Consider the following 22407-nt stretch of genomic DNA (forward strand, 5'->3'; position numbering starts at 1 on the left):
GTTTGTATGGTCAGCAGTACTCTTTCAGTGTTTAAAGACAGACCTTAGTCACAATGATTTCTAAGTTACTTAGTTTACATTAATATCTCTACAATATTGTCAACTGAAAGATTTGCTCTAAATGCTTCTCTTCGAGTGTAAACATGTAAACACTGCAAGCAAACTATTACCGATCGTCTGGTTTAATTTTCGCCGCATTTTGTGAAAGGATAGTCTACACACACGCGGCTTTCTGACCTACCAAGTGCATCTGAGTTACTGAGAATTTTTTTTTCTTTTATAAGACATGCGGTGTCAAACATTCCACTGTCATTAAACACAGTCACTGTCTTTCTCCCCTGTGTGTGTGTTTGTTTTGCCTCTGTGAAAATCAGCGCGTGCCAAACCGACACTCCCATTTTTATTCAAATCCTTCCCCTTTTCCCTCCCCGACACTCCCACCTAAACAGAGCTAGACACACCCACTTTCCTGACTTTTTCCGAACTAGAGGTGTGAAAACACCCAGCTGAAACAGGGGGATTTCATGGCCCTTTAAAAACGCAGAAACTGTGAACAATTTCACTGCGTGTGTGTCTGCTGCAGTATTTCACTGACACTTACAGCAGAAGCCCCTATTTCTCTGCGATTGAGAGAATTAAAGTAAACTCCATATCTCTCTCCCTCTCTCTGTGGTCCATTTGACCTGCTGACAAAGACTTTTCCTCTCCTTTCGGCTGTTACTTCTGGATAGAGGAACAAAAACTCAGAATAATGCGCAAATTACACTCTGGTGTAATTTGAACGGGAGCGGGCGGTCTAACAATATCACTCCCGAGCGAGCAAGCACATGCGTGCGTGTTTGTTTATGTGTGTGAATGAGAGAGAGCAGGATGCTGTGTGTCGCTTGTTTGGCGCTGTCTATGTTTGTGTGTGTGTATGTGTGTGAATGAGAGAGAGATGCAGTGTGTCGCTGTCGCTTGCTTGGTGCTGTTTGTCTGTGTGTGTGTTTATACAGACAGCTTGTTTAGCACCCTCGTTAGTACCTCGTTAACACTCGTTAACTTTTATTTGCAAATATAGGCATCTATTAAAATACATAAGAGTCTAATATGCTGGCTGTGATCATGCATTTGTAATGGTGTGAACAGTTATCGGGGAGGTCAAATGTTTATTTATAGGATTTTTATGTCTCTATTTTTGTTTTTAATATTATTATTTAAGACATAAACCGTGAAAGTACCGTGTGAGATACTTTAAACCATCTAAAGAACTGACCACCAGAAAGTTAATTTTGTATAGATACAAAATGTGCAGTGTAGTTATAACCGTGAAACTAAAATAGGTATAGTAATGAATACTTTTACGTAAGTAAATATTTCAGGCCGTACTTCTTTACTTTTACTTGAGTACAAAAGTGTAATCAGTACTTCAACTTTCATATTAAACATGAGTATCTATACTTTTACTTGAGTAAAAGATGTGTGTACTTTGGTCATCTCTGCCCAACAGCCTTGCATTTATGTGATGTTTAACATGTATTATGTATGTGATGTTTATAACATGTATTTTGTATGTGATGTTTTTCATTTATTATGTACGAAGTCAAAATGATTCGCCCTCCGGTGAATGTTTTATTATTTTTTAAATATTTCCCAAATGATGTTTAACAGAGCGAGGAATCTTTCACAGTATTTCCTATAATATTATTTCTTATTATTTGATTTATTTCAGCTAGAAGAAAAGCAGCTTTTAATTTTTTAAAGACCGTTTAAGGTCAAAATTATTAGGCCTCATAAGCTATATTTTTTGGTTTGCCTACAGAACAAACCGTCATTACACAATGACTTTCAGTGTTTCCTCTAGGATTTTTTCCAGCTGTGGCGGCAGGCCTTTTTATCTGTGTTCGTTATTTCTGTCGTGACTCGTGAGCGCAGTATTACAACTCGAGATCGCATTTATGTAATAGCCTACATACATGCGCATCTCTTTACTTGCGCACCAATTTCCACTGCTCGTGCACAAAACTTATCGCATGCCCCCTCAAATATACCCTGCTCAAGCGCAGATCTTCTTGTGCGCACTCAAATAAACGCTGCTGAAGTGTGATTTAGTGCATTTATGTAACAAGTATGTCTTCGACATTTATTAGATTTGCTAGGAATATTTATGAATGTCTCCAATAGACCTACAGAGCAGCAATAATGTGTCCTAAAGTAAAGTGAGACGGCTATACGTCTTGTTTGCTGGCCTCCCGCATCAAGCACCTGTCAGTCAGCCAGCACATAATCTTAAAGGGTTAAACAAATTATGCACAGCACTACTACGGTTACAGAAAAGCTCGCGTTGTTATAATTCACTTACCTTTTATTACGTTTTGGTGCGATTATCACCCACTATTTAAAAAAAAACCACGACAAATGTTTTGAATGAAAAGCTCTAATGTAGCTGTGGCGGGATCAAATTTGGTGTGACGCTCCACGTAGCGGAAATCGGCCTAATTACCCTGACTTGCCCACTTAACCTAGTTAAGCTTTTAAATGTCATATTAAGCTGAACACTAATGTCTTGAAAAATATCTAGTCAAATATTATGTACTGTAATTATGGCAAAGATAAAAGAAAACAGTCATCAGAAATAAGTTGTTACACTTAGAAATTAGTTGAAAAACTCTTCCTTTCGTAAAGCAGAAATAAAGGAGGGCGCTAATAATTCAGACTTCAACTGTATGTGATGTTCTGAGTGTACTGTAAGCTGTAGGAAGATCCAGGTCACCTTTAGTAGTGACGACCTCCACCAGGAGGAGGCGTAGACTGCGAGAGCGAGCATCCCGCACGGGCAGCAGACGCAGCAGGAGCAGACGAGCACAACAGCGCAGGAAACGCAGTTCCTCATCTGGACTCTGCAGACATGGATGCAACGGAAATGGCCGGGGAACTTCCTCCAGCCTGGAGAGAGACAGAATGAAAAAGAAAAATAGGTTACCTTATATGACAGCTTTGTTTGTTTATCTATCTTTATTACACCTCTTCATGTTACGTTATATGATAGCTTACTTCTCTGTTCTGTACTTTTCTTTATAAACCTTTATTTGGCAATGTGCAAAGTAAGTCAATTCAATAAACTGATATGAAAATTAAAATGGAAAGATATAGAAATTATCATGTCACACAAATTTCTTTTTGTTTTATTTCTTACTATTGTTTTATATTTTTATGTTATATTTCATTTGATCTTTTCTGTGTTATTTTCACAATTTTTAATTTATTAAATTTGGTCAAAGGAAAAAACAAATATATGAAAATGAACATGGAAAAATATATAAATTATTATCTAGATATATTTTATTGTTTTATTTTTTACTAATGTTTTATGTGTTTCCTTTACATTATATTTTCACATTGTTTTTTTTTCATAGAATTTAGCCAAGCAATAAAATAAAATAAAAATAAATTAAAACTTAAATTTAATTAAATCATTAAATAAAATTTTAAATAAAATAAAGTTAATAAAATAAAATTAAATTAAAAATATTAAATTAAATTAAATATGTGTTAATTTGTGTTTTTTTTTTTATCAAGATAGGATTATCAGGTCACTGTTTTTTTTTTTTTCAATATGCTATTTTGTTGTACGTTTCCTTTACATTACATGTTTACTTTTCTATTTTTTTCCACAAAAATTGTATTTCATAAAATTTGGCCAAGCAATGAAATAAAAAATAAATAAATAAATAAATAAATAAAAAATAATACAATTAAATAAAAATAATTATTTTATTTTTATTAAATTATACTAAATTAAATTTACTTTAATTTAAAAAAATTAAACCAAATAAAATTTTACTAAAACTAAATTAAATTTAAAAAATCTATTAAATTTAATTAAATGTAAAAATTAAATTAAATGTATGTTGCTGTGTGTTTTTATCTATATAGGATTATCACAGTTTTCTTCTTGCAAAGCATCATTGAAAACTGACAAAGAGCAAGACTGATCTCAGTTCAAAAGGTGAAAAGTGTCAAATAATTCATAAATGGACAGAGACAGATAAACAGATCGGGTGGGAGAGGAGAGATGAGTGGAGGAAGAGAAGATGTCTGTGCACTCAGCTAATGATCACACAGAGTGAGAGAGAGAGAGAGAGATGAAGAAACGACAGGCAGAGATGCTCATTACTGCATCCATACACACAGAAATCCAAGTATGCAAGTGTGTGACTGATGTTTTGAGTAAAACTAAAGAGTTGAATTACAGGCTGGCATTTTAAAGTCGTCAGAAGACATCATGATCAATCAAACTAAGAAACAATAATGTAAAGACTGCGCTTGTGTATGTACATGTGTGCAAATGAATGAGTGTATGAGTGTGTTTCTAAAGCAATCAGCAAGCTTTCTACCAAAACAAAATCAGAAATTAGCGAATCCATGACCTTATGATCAGAACACTTGCAGATTGGATACACGTGCAGAGTGCACAAAGGTTTCACAATCTTGTGCTTTTCTGGCTGAAACGAGGTAAATCAGCTAAAAGTAAGTTGATAAATAATTATGTAAATCGCTCTGAAAATCCAGACAAACAAACCACATGCAAAACTTTGCATTCCTTGTGACTCTTAAAAACAATATTTCACCAAAAAACTAAGGCCCTTGATCCCACTGAATTTGTTTGCGTTGAAAAAGAGTTTTTTTGCTTTTTACATCAGCCTGGAAAAGCAAGGCATGTTTCTAAACTATTCTCAACCCAAAATCTAAGCCCGGTTAGACAACCATGCTGAATCATGCTGGAGTGGTGGAGCATGTGTGCAAATGGCATCACACTGTTGCCTGGTTGGCAGGGCCTCCAAAACTTGCTATGCAGAATCACACAAATTATTATTATTATTATTATTATTATTATTATTATTATTATTATTATTATTATTTATTTATTTTTTATTATTATTATTATTATTATTATTATTATTATTATGGTTATTATTATTATTATTGTTGTTGTTGTTATGATTTATTATTATTATTATTATTATTATTATTATTATTATTATTATTATTATTATTATTTATTTATTTTTTATTATTATTATTATTATTATTATTATTATTATTATGGTTATTATTATTATTATTGTTGTTGTTGTTATGATTTATTATTATTATTATTATTATTATTATTATTATTATTATTATTATTGTTATTATTTTTAGTATTATTATTATTATTGTTGTTGTTATTATGATTTATTATTATTATTATTATTATTATTATTATTGTTGTTATAATTATTATTGTTATTATTATTATTGTTATTATTATTTGTTGTTGTTGTTGTTTTTCAATGAAGCAAATATCAGGAGACCAAAAACAGAAATATCTGATAGTCATCCATCTTGCTGCTTACATTATTACATTTATGTCATCAAAGCAATGACGAGCGCATTTGTACCACATTCCAAGATTTCCATTATCAGCACCACAGTGGAAAATTAAAATGTTCCCTTGCTGACGACTGGACTGGATCGACATGGAATGGGATGATTAAGCAAACAGAACCTGCACTGATAGTGGAAAAGTGGATTTTGTTTCATGAGTTCCGAAGAGTTTTTTCTTCAAAAGTGTCCTCAGAGCTTCGTATGATTACACTTGAACCACTGAAGTCACACGGAATGCTTTGACAATGTTTTCGTTTTCTTTTCTAGACTTTCTGAAATGTTTCAAGACCCTTGCTGTCTACGAAGGATGAGGGAGATTTTGAGATTAACCTCAAATGTTTTAAAATTTAGTTTGAATATGAACAAAGTCGCAGGGAATTGAAATGACATGAGGGTGAGTAATTAATGACAGAATTTTCATTTATGGTTGTTATTTTTATTTTAATGGAACATTACAGCACTCCTAAAATATTTTTTAAAAAAAGGAGGTCTAAATAATATTTGAAACAATATTATTCATGAGATGGCAAGGCCATTGCCCTTTCCTAATCAATCTAATCACAGCTCTCTAAAAGCTCTAGATGTTCTTCTAATGGCTGCCATTGAGCTAAAGATGATACAGAGATGATGCATCTCTTAATGCTTTGTCTCTGGGCGTAGAGCCAGTGGCACAGTCCATAAACTCAGAACAACACAGAGAGCATCAGCTATTATGCCTGACATATTTTTTTTTTTTTTGCTTTGATGTGGTGTGAGAATGATAAAGTACTGGTCAGTACAGCAAAGGACATTTAGCCGTTTTGAAAATGACAACATGCTGGAAATGACCCCTTTGTGCTTTTTGGGATACTATCTTGCTGCATGCTGTTTGTCATCATAAAAGGTCTGCAAAGTCCAAAGATCAAAATCGTGACAAAAAAAAGTGATTCTGAGCTCCATGAAATGAGTCGTCAGTATTTCCAGTGTTCATTCTGTTCAGTTCAGTCTTTAGCACTGTCGCCTTACAGCAAGAAGGTCGCTGGTTTAAGTCCCGGCTGAGCCAGTAGGCATTTCAGTGTGGAGTTTGCATGTTCTCCCCGTGTTGGTGTGGGTTTCCTCTGGGTGCTCCGGTTTCTAGTGGTTTTAATATCAGTACTAGAATTTAAGTTGTTTCAAAGTAAAAAAAAAAAAAAGTTTAAGTTCTTTCTGTCTCCATTACGAGCACTAAAACGTGGTGCGTCTCACCTTGTGTTAGCAGCTTTGAGGTCACAGAAGTGCTGGTGGAGGGTTTTGACCATGTCGTTACAGACGAGGTTGACCACGTCCACCTCAGACAGACGCATTCGCACCTGTTTGATCATTTCCCAGAAGTCCTCCGACAGCATCTGGTACAGCTGGCCCTCATCTCGACTCAAGGGGACGTACCATGACAGAATATAGTCCCGATAGCTGTAGTCAAAAACTGCAGAGGAAGAAAGAAGGACATTCTTACTGATCAACACAGATTTACTTATACACGCACGCACGCACGCACAGAGTTTTAGGCATTTTTATTAATCAGACCAGTAAATGGCACAAACTGGTGGATTTCTAAAACAAAACGGCACCATTTATGTGCGAAGTAACATTTTTTATTAATTCTCAAAGTGGAAAAATTAGGTTAGCACTTTGACAGTCTAAGGGCCCTATCATACACCTGGCGCAATGTGGCGTAAGGCGCAACGCAACTGTTATTTGCTACTTTCAGCTCGGCGCAAGAGTCGTTTTGAGGTGTTGCGCCGCGCTGTTTAAATAGCAAATGCAATTGCGCTCATATGTGCGCCCATAGGCGTTCTGGTCTAAAAAAGAAACTATAATAGTATTTTGAGAAGAAACTATAATAGTATTTTGAGAAACTATAATAGTCTGTTCTTTAGACCAGATCAAAGCCGGTCTATTGTCTGGCTCATAGTGCGCCTCGCTAACACACTGCTTAATACACACAAGATGTAGAGCAATACGCAAATATCTTTACATATGAAAAAGAGATAAAATATTAAGGATATATATAGGATATAAATATAAAGGATTAAAATATTACAAAACATAAATTTAAAAACCACTGCTTTCATACTTTCTTCATCTCGGGAGGCTTTTTCAGTTCATTCAATTTGCTCTTGTATAATATTATTATTATTAGCAGTATTATTTATTATATTCATATTTATATTTGTTTTATTAAAAACAAGCTTAGATTTGCCCACCTGTCAGGTTTTAGACCATATGAGGCACAGCATGTGTATTTGGATATAACGTTTTTTGAGCACATTTTGTTATTATTGTTCATTTATTCGTTTGCTGGAAATTAGAACTGAATTTAGAAATAGTTTTGAAACAAATCTTTGCGCTTAACGAACAAAATTAATTATTTATAGACTAATTGATGTCTGTGCGTACAAGGTTTCCCTATATTCATGAGAGCGAAAGTGAAAGTTAATCATTTATCTCTCATTCTCGTGCAGTAGATGCTCTGTTTAACTGTTTTATTGCTAGTGAAATGCTCAGTTTTTCTACTTACACTTACTTTACGTTATGTAAATAGCAAATGCGCTTATGGCGCGACGCAACTGCCTCTTAAAGTGAATGGGAGATGAGACTGATTGGTTTATTCTCAAAACACACCTATAACTCATTAAAAAAAATAAACTCAACCCTTTTAGCCCATGCGCCATGGCGCAAAGCGGATTTTGCCGTCCTTAAATTAGATTCTGACACGCCCTGAAAGCGTTTGCGCCCTCGTTTTGCGCCTGGACCGTCAAAATAGAGCCCTAACACTAGATCTAGAACCACAAAGGACTCTGCATCAATATAAACATTGCATCAGTATAATCCCATTTCTTGTATGATTACACAGTAGAGATGTTTTTTTAGCTAACATTAACAGTTGTCGATATCTTATGATTCATTGTTGTTTAACATTTATTTATGCTTTCAAATTGCATTACTGTTTTTGATCTTTACTTCTATAACTTTTGATGTAACTTAGTTACAGTTTTTGCAGTTTAAAACAAATTATTGTGTTAGAAAAATAATATAAAATTCATAAAATATATGTAATTTACAGTGCTCAGCATAATTGGGCACACCCCATTTTGAAGAAGAATATTTGTATCCATTTCTCAGTGAATATGGGCAATGTATTTTGGTGAATTTAAACAAAACAGATTTATTAAACTTGATTAAAACTAGTACTTAAATTAAATTTATTAAAAATAATATTTTAGTCACCAAACATATTTGGAAATTGAAAGAAAATTCAATTAAATTCAAGCAAAATATTGCAAAAATAAATTAAAAGCTACAAAAAATTTTATTTATTTTTGTGTTTCTCTTGATTTTTCCTCTTGTTTAAATTTGTATTTAATATTTTTATAGAACATATACATTTAGGTCTAATAGTTTTACCATTTACATTTTTACCATTATCGTAAGTTATGTTGTTAGATAAGCTCCGGACTGTAATGTATATGCACAATTATAATATTGTATAACTTCCTATAGAAAATATAAAATTAAAAGAGAGATTTGTGAGGGTGTGAACTTATATATGCTGACCATTGTACATGACCAACATCAAACGTGGTCAGAATAGATATCAAGGGTACCATGCAATCCCAAAGCATAAATAAATGCAAAACAGCCATCCATCCCAAACCCCAAAACTGTTTGCTTTTTTTTTTTAACAGTGCATACTATATATCTATTGCCGATCCCTAGGGCCAGACAGTATCTGTGGACAGTTTTTGCTATTTCTCCACAGAATTTTGTAAAAAACTAAAAGAAAAAATCATAACTAAAAAGTTAATATATAAAAATTCAAACATTAAAAGTTAATGTTTAAAATGCAAATACAATTAGATTTACTTATTTGGTACATAACGCATCTCATATAATATGTCTACTAAATGACAGAAAATATTCCTTTACAAACTATATTGTACACAAGTCACATTTTCATTAGTCAATAATATTACTGTAACTAATTTAAAAACTGAATAAATATAAATGTACACACATGGACTCAATGATGGGATAAAAATCTGAATCCATGTGGGCCTACCAATCTCCTATAGCACATGTCAAACTCGAATCATTTTATCCGGCCTGCAAGATCATATGATTCAAACCAAACTCAAATTTAAGTATTCGTGTAAGTAGAGTAATGCAAACTGGATGGTGTGAATGATCTGGAATGCGTGACATGTTAGCTCTTAAAACTCACATCATTCGCATTTTCTGCTCAAATTCAAGATATTCTACTTAACCCGAACATTTTTAAGGCACAAATCTTCCCGTGAGTAATCTAGAGCAGTGTTTCTCAACTGGAGGGTCGCAACCCAAAAGTGGGTCGCGGGAACATTTTCAGAGGGTTGTTTAATTTCTTTTTCTTTTTTTTTTTTTAAGTTTAATTTTTAAATTGTTTTGACTTTTATATTGAAATGCGTGCATGACAACCCCACCGTTTGACATGTGAAATTTCATTTAACTATAGCAACAAATATGTCGAAGCGCAAGTATGACCCTGAAGATGTAAAGTATGGATTTACATATATTGTAGGGCTGCTCGATTATGGGAAAAATCATTATCCCGATTATTTTGGTTATAATTGTAATCACAATTATTCAAAACAATTATCAGTTAAAGTCAAAATTATTCGCCCTTCTGTGATTTTTTTTTTTATATATAGAAATATTTCCCAAATTATGTTTAACAGAGGAATTTTTTATAGTATTTCCTATAATATTTAAATATTTTGAAACCTGTTTTAATAGCTCAATATTATTAGTCTCTTTCACATGTCTTTTGTTTCTCAACTCATTTGTTTATTACACAAATGAGGCTAAATATGAATAATCACTAAACATCGGGCTCTGACACACACGTGCATGTATTTGACCAGTAAAGCGCTCACATTAAGATGGCGTAGATGTGTGTGCTCTGCTCGTCTCCGAGCCTGTCCGAGGCTTAGAGCGGCGCACACACACAACAGCACGTGCTCTTTCGCATTATTAAAAATATGAATGATTCGAACGTACATCAATGAATGATGCGCACCCCGTGCTGCAAACGTTACATTACAGTACAGGCTTTTAGTCATTTTCACATGGAACTGAGCTTTGCAGAGCGACAAAAGTGTACAACTCGACTGGAAAGGGGGCGGTATATGATGCAATAATCGTTTCTCTCAATTAATGGTTTTTCATAATCGTTAGAAGCCAAAATCGAAATCGAAACCGGATTTTCGATTAATTGCACAGCCCTAATATAATAACGACAAAAAAAGACTTAAAGCCTCAGTGTTTCATGCGAGGTGCTCTAACAAGAGAGCATGAAACCTAAATTAAAACGACATTCAGAAACCAGACAACATGTTTTATTAACAGTTCAGTTTAGTTCATCTTAACTCAACCTTTCCTAACCCTAACCACTGTTTACAGTATTTGTCGTTTTTACTTTCTAATATTTCTATAATTAGATACATTTTGTTAAATGACAGCAGTAAAATATTGTTTATTTGTAATTCTTGGTGATTTTCTTATGATATATCTGTCACTACATATATATGTTAACAAATAATTACAAATTTATTATAATTCCTAAAATTGTGTTACAGTTCTTAAAAATTTGCGTCGCAGCTTGATGACCATGTAAAAATGTGACCATGGCCAAACCAGTTGAGAACCCTTGATCCAGAGCATGGTGCGACACGCTTGGTATGAATCCAGCAATATAATTAAAGTTCATCCTGCTTTATATTATATGTTGAGTATAAACGACATATTTCACAATGCATGTTCGTTTTGAGATTGTTTCTACATTAGTAGGACTTGATCTGTGAAACATCATTCGGAAAATATTTGAAAATGAAAAAAAGTAACTCACAGGAGGGCGAATAATTTTGACTGTCTATCATATACTGTGTATTAATTATAGAAATGTTCTGCATGCCTACAATACAGAACAGCAACCACTAAAATAAATTAACAGTGTTTCTGATTTGCAACAAACCCTCAAGAGTTGCCATCCACACAAACGCCAGGTGGCAGATGGCACTAATGTAATGGCACTACCAGGAGAGAGATTACCACTGACTGCAGTCTGCTGCCACAGACCTCGTGTGACGCCAGAATCTGACGCCCACCATAACGACAAACACACTGCAGAGAGAGACATCCATAGCAGAATCTGCTTCAGTGACGGCCTTTCTGCTGAAATCTTTGGTTTGCAGGCATTTTTCCTCCCGGCTGAGCCAGCACTATTTATAGCCACAGTGACCTCATAAAATGTGCTGACTTTCCCCAGCTGAGCAACAGGAAGTGCTGCTGACACTCTTCCCATGTACTGTAGTTGCCTTCATGCCTTCCTCTTATCAAGTGACAGGAAGTATGCAAGACTGAAGACTGAAATTACAATAATTCTGTCATGGTGATAAATGCAGATAATAATAAAAGACTATTTATTAATATATATATATATATATATATATATATATATATATATATATATATATATATATATATATATATATATATATATAAACATTTATTATATTGTATTATTACTATATTTATTTATTGGTGTGTTTTTGTTCTTTTATTATTATTATCATAAAAATAAAATCACAGCTTTATATATATATATATATATATATATATATATATATATATATATATTTATTTATTTTTTATTTATTTTATTTTTTTTTTCCCCCAGTGTTGGGTTGTGGCTGGAAGGGCATCCGCTGCGTAAAACATATGCTGGATAAGTTGATATCTTTTTATATATATATTTCAATATTGAAATATTTTTACATATTTTAAAACAGCAAAGCCAATATTATTAGCCCCCAAAAGAATTGTATTCAAGCATTTAAATAGCTAAATTTAAATAAGCTGGATACAAGTATCACAGAAAATTAGTAAAATATTATTAATTTGTTTCATTATTAGAAGTTAATTCAAACTATTTAGTTTAAGCATTATCTATTATCAGAAATAATTTTACAGAAGGTCTAATAATTATAATAATTAAATAATTCTATTACATAAAGCATACAATAAGCAAATATAAAGATTTTTGAATAAATAAATAATGAATAACTGAAATAAATCATGGAAATATTTAATTATTAAGAAACCCTATATAAACAATAAAAAACTAAAATCATTACAATTTTATTATTATTTGTAACATAATTTTGAATCATTCTGACCTGCTTTGTGAACTGATTCACTAAAAGGATTTAAAACATTTTATTTGTTACAGCTTTCCCAGTGATGGGTTGCAGCTAGAAGGGCATCTGCAGTGTAAAGCATATGCTGGATAAGTTGGCGGTTCACTCTGCTGTGGCGACCCCAGATTAATAAAGGGACTAAGCTGAAAATAAAACGAATGAATGAATTTGTAACAGCAGTGACTAAGAGTGCATCAAAGGGGCAGGGCACCCAAAAATAAAATGCTATTAAAATCTTTCAGAGTTTCTTTCACTGAACACAAAAGAAGATACAGTGGGGGAAATAAGTATTTAACTTGTCACCATTTTTTCTCAGAAAACATTTTTGAGGGTGCCGTTGACTTGAAATTTTCACCGGATATTGGTAACAACAACCAAAGAAATCCATAACACCCTATTCACACGGGGCGTCAGCGTCAACGCTTCCCATTCACTTTGAATGGGTGACGTCAGGCGTTGCCGAACTGCATTGTGGATCCGTCGGCACCGCTTCAGAAGCTTTGCTCGCTGCAGAAGTTGGTACTAACATGACGCGTTCAATACTTATTTTCCCCATTGTATTTTGTAGAAGGTTGAAAACTGGCAATAGGAAGTCAATAGCTAGCAGTTTCCAACATTCTTCAAAATATCTTCTTTTGTGTTCAGCGGATGAAAGAAACTCAATCAGGACTAAACTATAACAGAATTATCTCATACTTTTGAGTACGAGAAAATGGTTAAGTCATTCTTGCCTCAGCAAACATCACTAACGAGAATAGAAAAGACATGTAATTTTCTGGACTGATGAACGTGACAGCCGGCTGTGCTGAGAACAGGAGGGAGTGTCGTCTCTTCAGCTCTGAGTCAGAATGAAAGATCAGTAACTGCTTGACTGAACATCATTCACTGGCTTTAAGCAGAGCGCTGATGCAGGAGCCGTCACAAGCACAACCTGGACGCCTTGCGTTATACACTCATGTTAAAGAGAGAGCGAATCAGACAGACAAACAGAGATTAACAGGCCTTTCAGCACAAACACCCACAAACAGCCAACGTCCCTTCAGGACCCACTGAGTCATGAAAGAGATGCCATCATGCTAGCAGGAGAGCGAGATTAGATTTATGATTTTAAAACAAGTCTGTTATCCTCACCAATGCTGCGTTTATTTAGTGAAAAATTACGGAAACCTGGAAGGGACAGGATGTTGGAGAAAAAAAATGGGTGGAAGAAAAAAAAATGAGTGGGGGAAAAAAATGATAGGTAAACATATTTTTGAAAGTTTTTGCATTCCTTTGCAAAGATGTTTTGAGTTATCTCGCAAAACTGTTGTTCGACAAACACTCCACTTCATACTTGACAACCCTCATGTTTTTGCCGGGATTGTTCCGTATTTTACCATTATTTATTAGGTATTTTCCCATATTTCTCTCATATTTTTTATCTTAAAAGCATGTTGAAATTAATAAAAAAAAGTCTGCATTCACTTTCTTTCCATTAGAGCTGTGCGTCGATCAGCACCCCTCATACGCAACCTCTGAATCAGTGAATGCATGTATGAGCGTTGATAATACTCATATAGATTAGTTTTTTACTCAACTGGTTTATAGCACAGGTGTCAAACTCAGTTCCAAAAGGGCCGTAGCTCTGCACAGTTTAGTTCCAACCCTAATTAAACACACCTGATCAAACTAATTGAGTCCTTCAGGCTTGTTTGAAACCTACAGGTAAGTGTGTTGGAGCAGGGTTGGAACTAAACTGTGCAGGGCTTCGGCCCTCCAGGAATTGAGTTTGACACCCCTGGTTTATAGCAATCGGTTTTCTCAAACGGTTTGAGTTGCCTTAACTTATTGGTTTTTACAGTACTCAGTTGGTTTGAGTTCTCTTCATTTATCGGGTTTTATTGTGCTAAAATTGCTTATTTTACTCAATGGATTAAGTACACAGTACTTATTAGGATTAGTCTTTGAACTAAAAACAGTTTGTTGCAATGGGTTTCCTCAAACGGATTGAGTTACCTTAACTTTTTGGGTTTTACAGTGTACAAATTTTGTAAAACATTTTGAGAGAAAAAAAAATCTGTACAGTAAACTGTATCACACAGAGACGAGTAACTCAATACATCCCAAATTTCGAGTTTTCAATCATTAATTTAAGCCTTATTTGCTGAATCAAACTATGAACTTAATCTTACTGATCTCAAAGTATTGATTTCTGTGTTGTGAAGTTTCTCTGATTTCTCTGCCTTTGCAAGCAATTTTTGTTTTGCACTCATTAATATGATAAGCTTTATCAAAAGACTTCGGTTTAGCTGAACATGAACTAAGCAACAAAATATAAATACAATAATAAAAATAAATTAATTAAGAGTGGCTGAGTCATAGGCCTGCCACAATAATCAATATATCGACTCATACACATGGACATGACCTTAATCATTTTTGGTGATGCAATATATATCGCCCATACATAAAACCAGTTCTAGCAACACTTTAGCTGATTGCGCAGCCTCTCTATCTCTATTGGAGGGGTCAGTGTCAGTACGGCTAAAACAACACTTTAATATTTACTAGGGCTGTGTGATTTTGGGAAAATATCTAATCGGGATTTTTTTTTACAGATATTGCGATTTCGATTTGCGATTTAAATTTGTAGTGAAGCTTCAGCGCAATATTCTGTATCGTAGCTTCTGACTGTTAACATGCAGTGAGTGTTAGTTAAAAATGGACCTGAAAATATGTTAACTAACTTCAACTTCTATTCAAAATATTTTATAAATATTCAGAAATTAAAGACAAGCTTTTCTCTAGAACAAATAGTTGTGCGCTATGGCATTTGTTATCTCCTGGTGCCTTCATGATTTTTTTATATGGTTTTACAGCCTCAAACAACTCTGAAATTGTACTTTGCTGTTGCTAGCTACTATATTGAGTGTCACTGGCAATAATTTCGTAGATTTTTTTAGCAAGACACTCCTTATATAGGCACCTGTGGTGCTTTTTTTTAGGTGCTGGTTGTTGTATTATCTCGTGCTGTGGCAACAATTCTGCGACAGCTCTTATAAATGACCAGTTTTTGTTCGGTGTCTGTGACTTTGAAACCAAAATATTCCCATATTACCGGTGTCCTGTTTTTCTTTGATATGAATTCGTCTATTAATGCTTCTTAAGTGTGGCAGACGCCATCATGCCACTTGTCTGTGGTTTCCTGTTGTTTGTTTTGATTGTGGGCTTTCCGCATAGTTCGGTTGCGCGATTCTGATTGGGCAGAACGAAAGTGTGCTCACTCAATTGGCCAGTAAGACTGTCACACACAGTGGGCACTCACACATTTGCTCAGAGGGGGGAAAATTAAATAATTATATATATTTCATGTCGCAGCCTCTTGCGATTAGCCAATCGCAACGTTTCAAATCTAGATTGCGATTTGATTTCGATTAATCGCACAGCCCTAGCGTTTACTATAAATTACTATAGTATATTTTCATGTGGGTGTCTGGCAGCTGAAAACAGATCTAGTAGCAAATATCATAGTTACGTTTTACCTTGCACAATTTTGTTAACTTTTATTATTATTATTCATTTAGGAAATGCGTTTTGACATTCTGAGTCCAATGTCTGATTATTAAATGACTATAATTAATTGAAATATTCTTAAGAATGAAATATGATGTGCTCTTTGGAAGAGCGTAATTGCATTGTGATGATATTATGTTGTCATTCAGCCATAAAATTGTCTTAAATATATATTAAATATAAATTTAGAAATATATTATAAATATAAATATATTTAAATATAAAATATATCACAATATACTTTGGTGCAGTATATCGTACTACAAAAAATAGATATCATGACAGGCCTATACTGAGGAAGTGTCATTCAGTTCATTTCCAGTAAACACAGTTCGGCTTAAAAAAAAAATAAAAAAACGGCAGCTGAATCTTTAAACGCACACATGAGAATGAGTGTTTTGAATTATTTAAAGCTAGAATCATCACGATCCAGAATAACACAAAGCTGCTTCTCTCTCATCTCTCCAATCTCTTTCTTTTGTTCTGTTAATCAGATCTCCGACAGCATGTGTGAGTCAATATGGGCACCAGACAACTGATTATTTACGCTGTGTGACGTTGGTGCTGATGGGATTTTGTCATTGGTGTGTAAAATCGACAAAAATATCAAAAAGTGCACAGCAGCAGGGAGTCTGAAAGCAACGTTAGATTCAAAAACATCCATTATCGCATCTTCACCAAAACAACCTCGACTGACTTCACGTAAATATGTTACAGCTGACATGCTAAACCATGGAAATACATCATCATCATCATCATCGTAGTGCCCCCTGCCCTTATTATGGTCTTGAATTGTTTTTCTGTTCATGGTTTGCTTAATAGCCTGATTACGCATGGGAATCAGTCATTAATATCTTCCATTCTCTATTCTCTGGTCCATCAGGCTGAGCTACAGGAAGTGCACAAATTGATTTACATCATATTTGACACCTGATCCTGGGTCAGTAATGTGGTTAAAGCAACTAATAGTCCAGGTGCACTGGTGAAGCAGAGAAACCTGATCGGAGGTTAATATCATTCATTCATTCATTTTCTTGTCGGCTTAGTCCCTTTATTAATCCGGGGTCGCCACAGCGGAATGAACTGCCAACTTATCCAGCAAGTTTTTACGCAGCGGATGCCCTTCCAGCCACAACCCATCGCTGGGAAACACACACATTCACACACACTCATACACTACAGACAATTTAGCCAACCCAATTCACCTGCAGCATGTCTTTGGACTGTGGGGGAAACCGGAGCACCCGGAGGAAACCCACGCAAAGGCAAGGAGAACATGCAAACTCCACACAGAAATGCCAACTAAGCCGAGGTTCGAACCAGCGACCCAGCGACCTTCTTGCTGTGAGGCGACAGCACTACCTACTGCGCCACAGTCTCGCCCAGGTTAATATCAACTGTGGGAAATCTATTTAGTTTAATGTAAAACCCAAAGCACACCGTGACCCATGTATCGCGATATGTATCGTTTCGTGAACCCCTTGCCAATACACAGCCCTAATCTGGTATCCATGCAGTCATCTAGAAACCACTCAGAACACCCTAGAAACCAACGAGCAAAGTCTTAACAACTACATAGCAACACCCTGATAATTTGTGCTGCATCACATACTATCCATCCTAACTAGAATTAGTATCATAGCATGTTAGTATTCAAACGTCACCCAGATGCTCTACTACTTCCAGTAGAATTTCAAAGTGCAGATCTGGGTTTACTCTATTTGCTAATATTGGCGAAAATACATAGCATTTTGAAGATGAATTCGATTAGAACATAAAACACGGGCAAAAAAAAAAAAAAAAACTACAAACATGGTGGAAGTCCAAGACCGCCTATTAAATAGAGAAGCTTAAGGTGTTTGAATGGCTAATAATGCTAAATATAAATACTGATATAAATACTACAATAATCTGCTATATTCATGTTTCTGGTGTTGCATGAAAGTGACTTGCTAGTAGTATTTACACTCAATGGCCACTTTATTAGGCACACCTCACTAGTACAGGGTTGGACCCACTTTTGCCTTCAGAACTGCCTTAATCCTTCGTGGCATAGATTTAACAAGGTACTCTGAGATATTGACCTGATAGCATCACACAGTTGCGGCAGATTTGTCGGCTGCACATCCATGATGCCAATCTCCCGTTTCTCCACATCCCAAAGGTGCTCTATTGGATTGAGATCTGGGGATTGTGGAGGCCACTTGAGTACAGTGAACTCATTGTAATGTTTAAAAAAACAGTCTTAGATGATTTGCGCATTATGAGATGGTGCATTATCATGCTGAAAGGAGCCATCAGAAGATGAGTACACTGTGGTCATAAAGGAATGGACATGGTCATTAACAATACTCAGGTAGGCTGTGGGGTTGACACGATGCTCAATTGGTACTAATTATTGTGGGCGATTTATTATTGGTAAAGTTTGCCATGAAAATATCCCTCACACCATTACACCATCACCACTAGCCTGAACCATTGATACAAGGCAGGATGGATCCATGCTTTCATGTTATTGACGTCAAATTCTGATTCTACCATCCGAATGTGGCAGCAGAAATCGAGACTCATCAGACCAGGCAATGTATTTCCAATCGTCTACTGTCCAACTTTAGTGAGCCTGTGTGAATTGTAGCCACGGTTTCCTGTTCTTAGCTTATTTGAGTTACTGTTGCCTTTTTATCAGTTGGAACCAGTCTGGCCATTCCCCTCTGACCTCTGGTATCAACAAGGCAAATGAATCAACAGAACTGCCGCTCACTGAAAATATTTAACTTTAAATATTTATTGTAAATGTCATATTAGCTATGACAACATAGTTGCTAATTATACTTATCGATATTAGTTAATAATGTTTCAACTTCATTTTATACACTAAGAAATAATTCACTTAATTTGAGTCAGTTTATTGTAATATAGGTTAAAATTATTTGTAAAGTTAAATTGATTCAACTTAATTTAATGCAGCAGATTTTTTGTTTTACTTTTTTCACATCATCTCAGTGAAGAGTAGAAATGTTTAAAAATATTCATTATTTAAATATAAAATGTAATTTTATATATTACATTATATGTTTTTTTAAATGAGTATTTCAATAATCTATTTAACATCTATGGTATTCCATCTCTAAGCAGCAGAACACAACAAAGTGCGTGTGTGTGTGTGTGTGTGTGTGTGTTTGTATATATAAGAGTTAAACACAGGCAGCAGTGAATGATGGATGAAGGACCCTCTGTGACAGACCCAAGCCGGGGTCCGTTGCTCATCAGCTCTGTGTTGGTGACAGGGTCTCCAGTGTACCAAACGCTAAACGGGATCAAACCGTGTAAGCAAGCTCATTATAATAATCATGGATCTCAATCCCTCCGCACAATTCATTAGGAGCCTTTCAGAATCACCAGCAGAGTGAGGCTGAATTCCTCATTCATGTTAACGCTATTAGCTGTCATGCACCAGCAGCTGTTCCTGCTCACGTGATCAGGCAGAGGTGCTCAAAACAAAAGCAGAGACAGCGTAACATTTATAGCTGCCATCACAAGCATAAGTACAACACTGATGGAAAAATGAATATATATATATTTATATATATATATATAAACACACACACACACACACACACACACACATATATATATATATATGTAATGTGTGTGTGTATGGATGGATGGATGGATGGATGGATGGATGGATGGATGGATATAAAGATATATATATATATATATATATATATATATATATGTAATGTGTGTGTGTATGTATGTATGGATGTATGGATGGATGGATGGATGGATGGATGGATGGATGGATAGATGGATATATATATATATATATATATATATATATATATATATATATATATATATATATATATATATATATATATATATATATATATAATTGAATAAATTCAGATTCACAGAAATGAATAATATCAAAAATAGAACAGATAGGGAAAAAATAAAATGTTAAAATTATTGAAAAATATTTTTAAAAATATTTATAATATAAAAAAAAATTAATGAAATATATGACTAAATTTGTCAAATAAAATAATCAAATTTACATATAAAATAATTGTTGATATTTTCTACCAGTTTCCATAAGACGCATTCAAAAAGTACAGAGAGATCGAGACCAGAAAAAAAACAACCTTTCATGAAGTCTAAAAGCATGTCATTCTTTTTGTTATTAATTTGCATAAGAGGCTTTTTCAAGGCTTTCATTTCTGCAAATGATGATTAGATATGAGTGGAGCACAGATGTGATATCAGACTTCTGAACATCAGGACCTTTTGACTCTTCACCAAACTGAGCTATTGGGGGACAAGAGCCTTAGTGAGAGAGGTAAAGAAGAACTCAAAGATCACTGTGTCATCATCACCCGTCCAATACAGTCCCAACAGTGAAGCGCGGTAGTGGCAGCATCATGCTGTGAGGGTGTTTTTCAGCTGCAGGGACAGAATGACTGGTTGCAATTGAGGAAAAGATGAATGCGGCCAAGTACAGGGATATCCAGGATGAAAACCTTCTCCAGAGTCCTCAGGACCTCAGACTAGAGCTAAGGTTTACCTTCCAACAAGACAATGACACTAAGCACACAGCAAAAATAACGAAGAAGTAGCTTCACAGCAACTCTATGACTGTTCCTAAATGGCCCAGCCAGAGCCCTGACTTAAACCCAATTAAGCATCTCTGAAAAGACCTAAAAATGGCTGTCCACCAATGTGTACCATCCAACCTGACAGAACTAGAGAGGATTGCAAGAAGGAATAGCAGAGGATCCCCAAATCCAGGTGTGAATAACTTCCCAAAAAGACTCATTGCCGTATTAGACCAAAAGGAGCTTCTACTAAGTACTGAGCTAATCTTGTGCACATTAATGAGAAAAAAAAGTCGAATTTAAATGATTTTAGGAAACGGCTGCAAAAATATATAGATTAATGGGGCTAATAATTTTGACCTTAAAATTTTTTTAAATTTTTTTTTATTAAAAACTGCTTTTATTTTAGCCGAAATAAAACAAATAAGACTTTCTCTAGAAGTAAAATTATTATCAGACATACAGTGAAAATTTCCTTGCTCTGTTAAATGTCATTTGGGAAATATTTAAAAAGAAAAGAAAATTCAAAAGGGGGTAATAATTCTGACTTCAACTGTATATATTTAAATAAACAAAAATACAAAACCAAAATATTTGCATTTACATTTACATTTATATATAATTAATTTGTATTAGATATACATTTAACCTGTAACACTTAGATGCAATAAACATTTTCTCAAATATTTCCATGTATGTGTGTATTTATATATACACAAAAAACAAGCATATTACACATATCTAAATATTTTACAAGCTTTTATTTTGGATGTGATTACTCAGGATTACTCTTTTGAAAGGACTAATAAATCAAATTAATTCTCACCTATGTATCAGCTTAAAAAACTAAATGTTACAACATATAAAGACAGAACGGTTTGTGTGAGGACTATGCAAAAATAGCAGACATCATTATCTCAGTATATGAGCAAAAGAAGTCAACGGAAAAACAAGAAGAAGTCCATGACAGAAAAACAAATGTGAAATGTGTGTGCTGACATGTTTGATGGATGCTGTTATTGGTTTGTGCTATAATGTCATTCCACCCACACACTCCAGTGGAGAGACAGAATAAGAAAACATAAGACAGACAAGAAAATAAACTGCACTGTCAGAAACAACGATGGTTTTCTTAGGCCTGTCCAAAAATAAAACAGCAACACGAGAGATAGAGAAAGAGCGAGAGAAAGAGAGAGTGTGTGAGAGAGAGAGAGTGTGAGAGAGAGATTGTAACCCTTCTGACCCACAACTGTCTAAATAATGGCTGTTGTCAGTTTGGAGCTGTCAAGAGAGCCATTCTTATTTTTATTCCTATCACATACATACCAGAAGTTTACGTACACTCTCTAAAAAAAAGGAACATAACCATTTTTTTAATTTATTTTAAAATTTCTAGGCAGTCAAAAGTTTACACACATTTCCTTGGTATTTTTTTAGCTTTGCTTTTAAACTGTATAACTTTGGTCAAATGTTTTGGGTATCCTTCCACAAGCTTCTCACAATAGTTTGAAGGAATTTTGGCCCATTTCTCCTGACAGAATTGCTGTAACTGAGTCAGATTTGTCGGCTGTCTTGCTCGCACAAGCTTTTTC

At 34.5% G+C, this 22407-nt stretch overlaps 2 protein-coding genes across 4 annotated transcripts in view; one reads left to right on the top strand and one right to left on the bottom strand.

Annotated features, from left to right (window-relative positions):
* Positions 1-22407, top strand: part of LOC147833832 (uncharacterized) — an 863518-nt gene that overhangs the window by 538451 nt on the left and 302660 nt on the right. The window lies entirely within an intron of this gene.
* The window catches only part of snx25 (sorting nexin 25), an 84267-nt gene that overhangs the window by 55871 nt on the left and 5989 nt on the right, over positions 1-22407 (bottom strand). For all 3 annotated transcript variants that reach the window (XR_015506932.1, XM_087280908.1, NM_001163293.1), the window contains 2 exon segments: positions 6634-6850; positions 2753-2925 (listed from right to left, as the gene is read on the bottom strand). Coding sequence is in view for 1 of the 3 variants with exons in the window: in NM_001163293.1 (NP_001156765.1) it covers positions 2753-2925; positions 6634-6850 (390 nt within the window). In the remaining 2 variants the exon portion in view is untranslated.

Source organism: Danio rerio, chromosome 14, assembly GCF_052040795.2.
Source record: "Danio rerio strain M-AB ecotype USA chromosome 14, GRCz13ab, whole genome shotgun sequence".
Classification (NCBI taxonomy): Eukaryota; Metazoa; Chordata; class Actinopteri; order Cypriniformes; family Danionidae; genus Danio; species Danio rerio.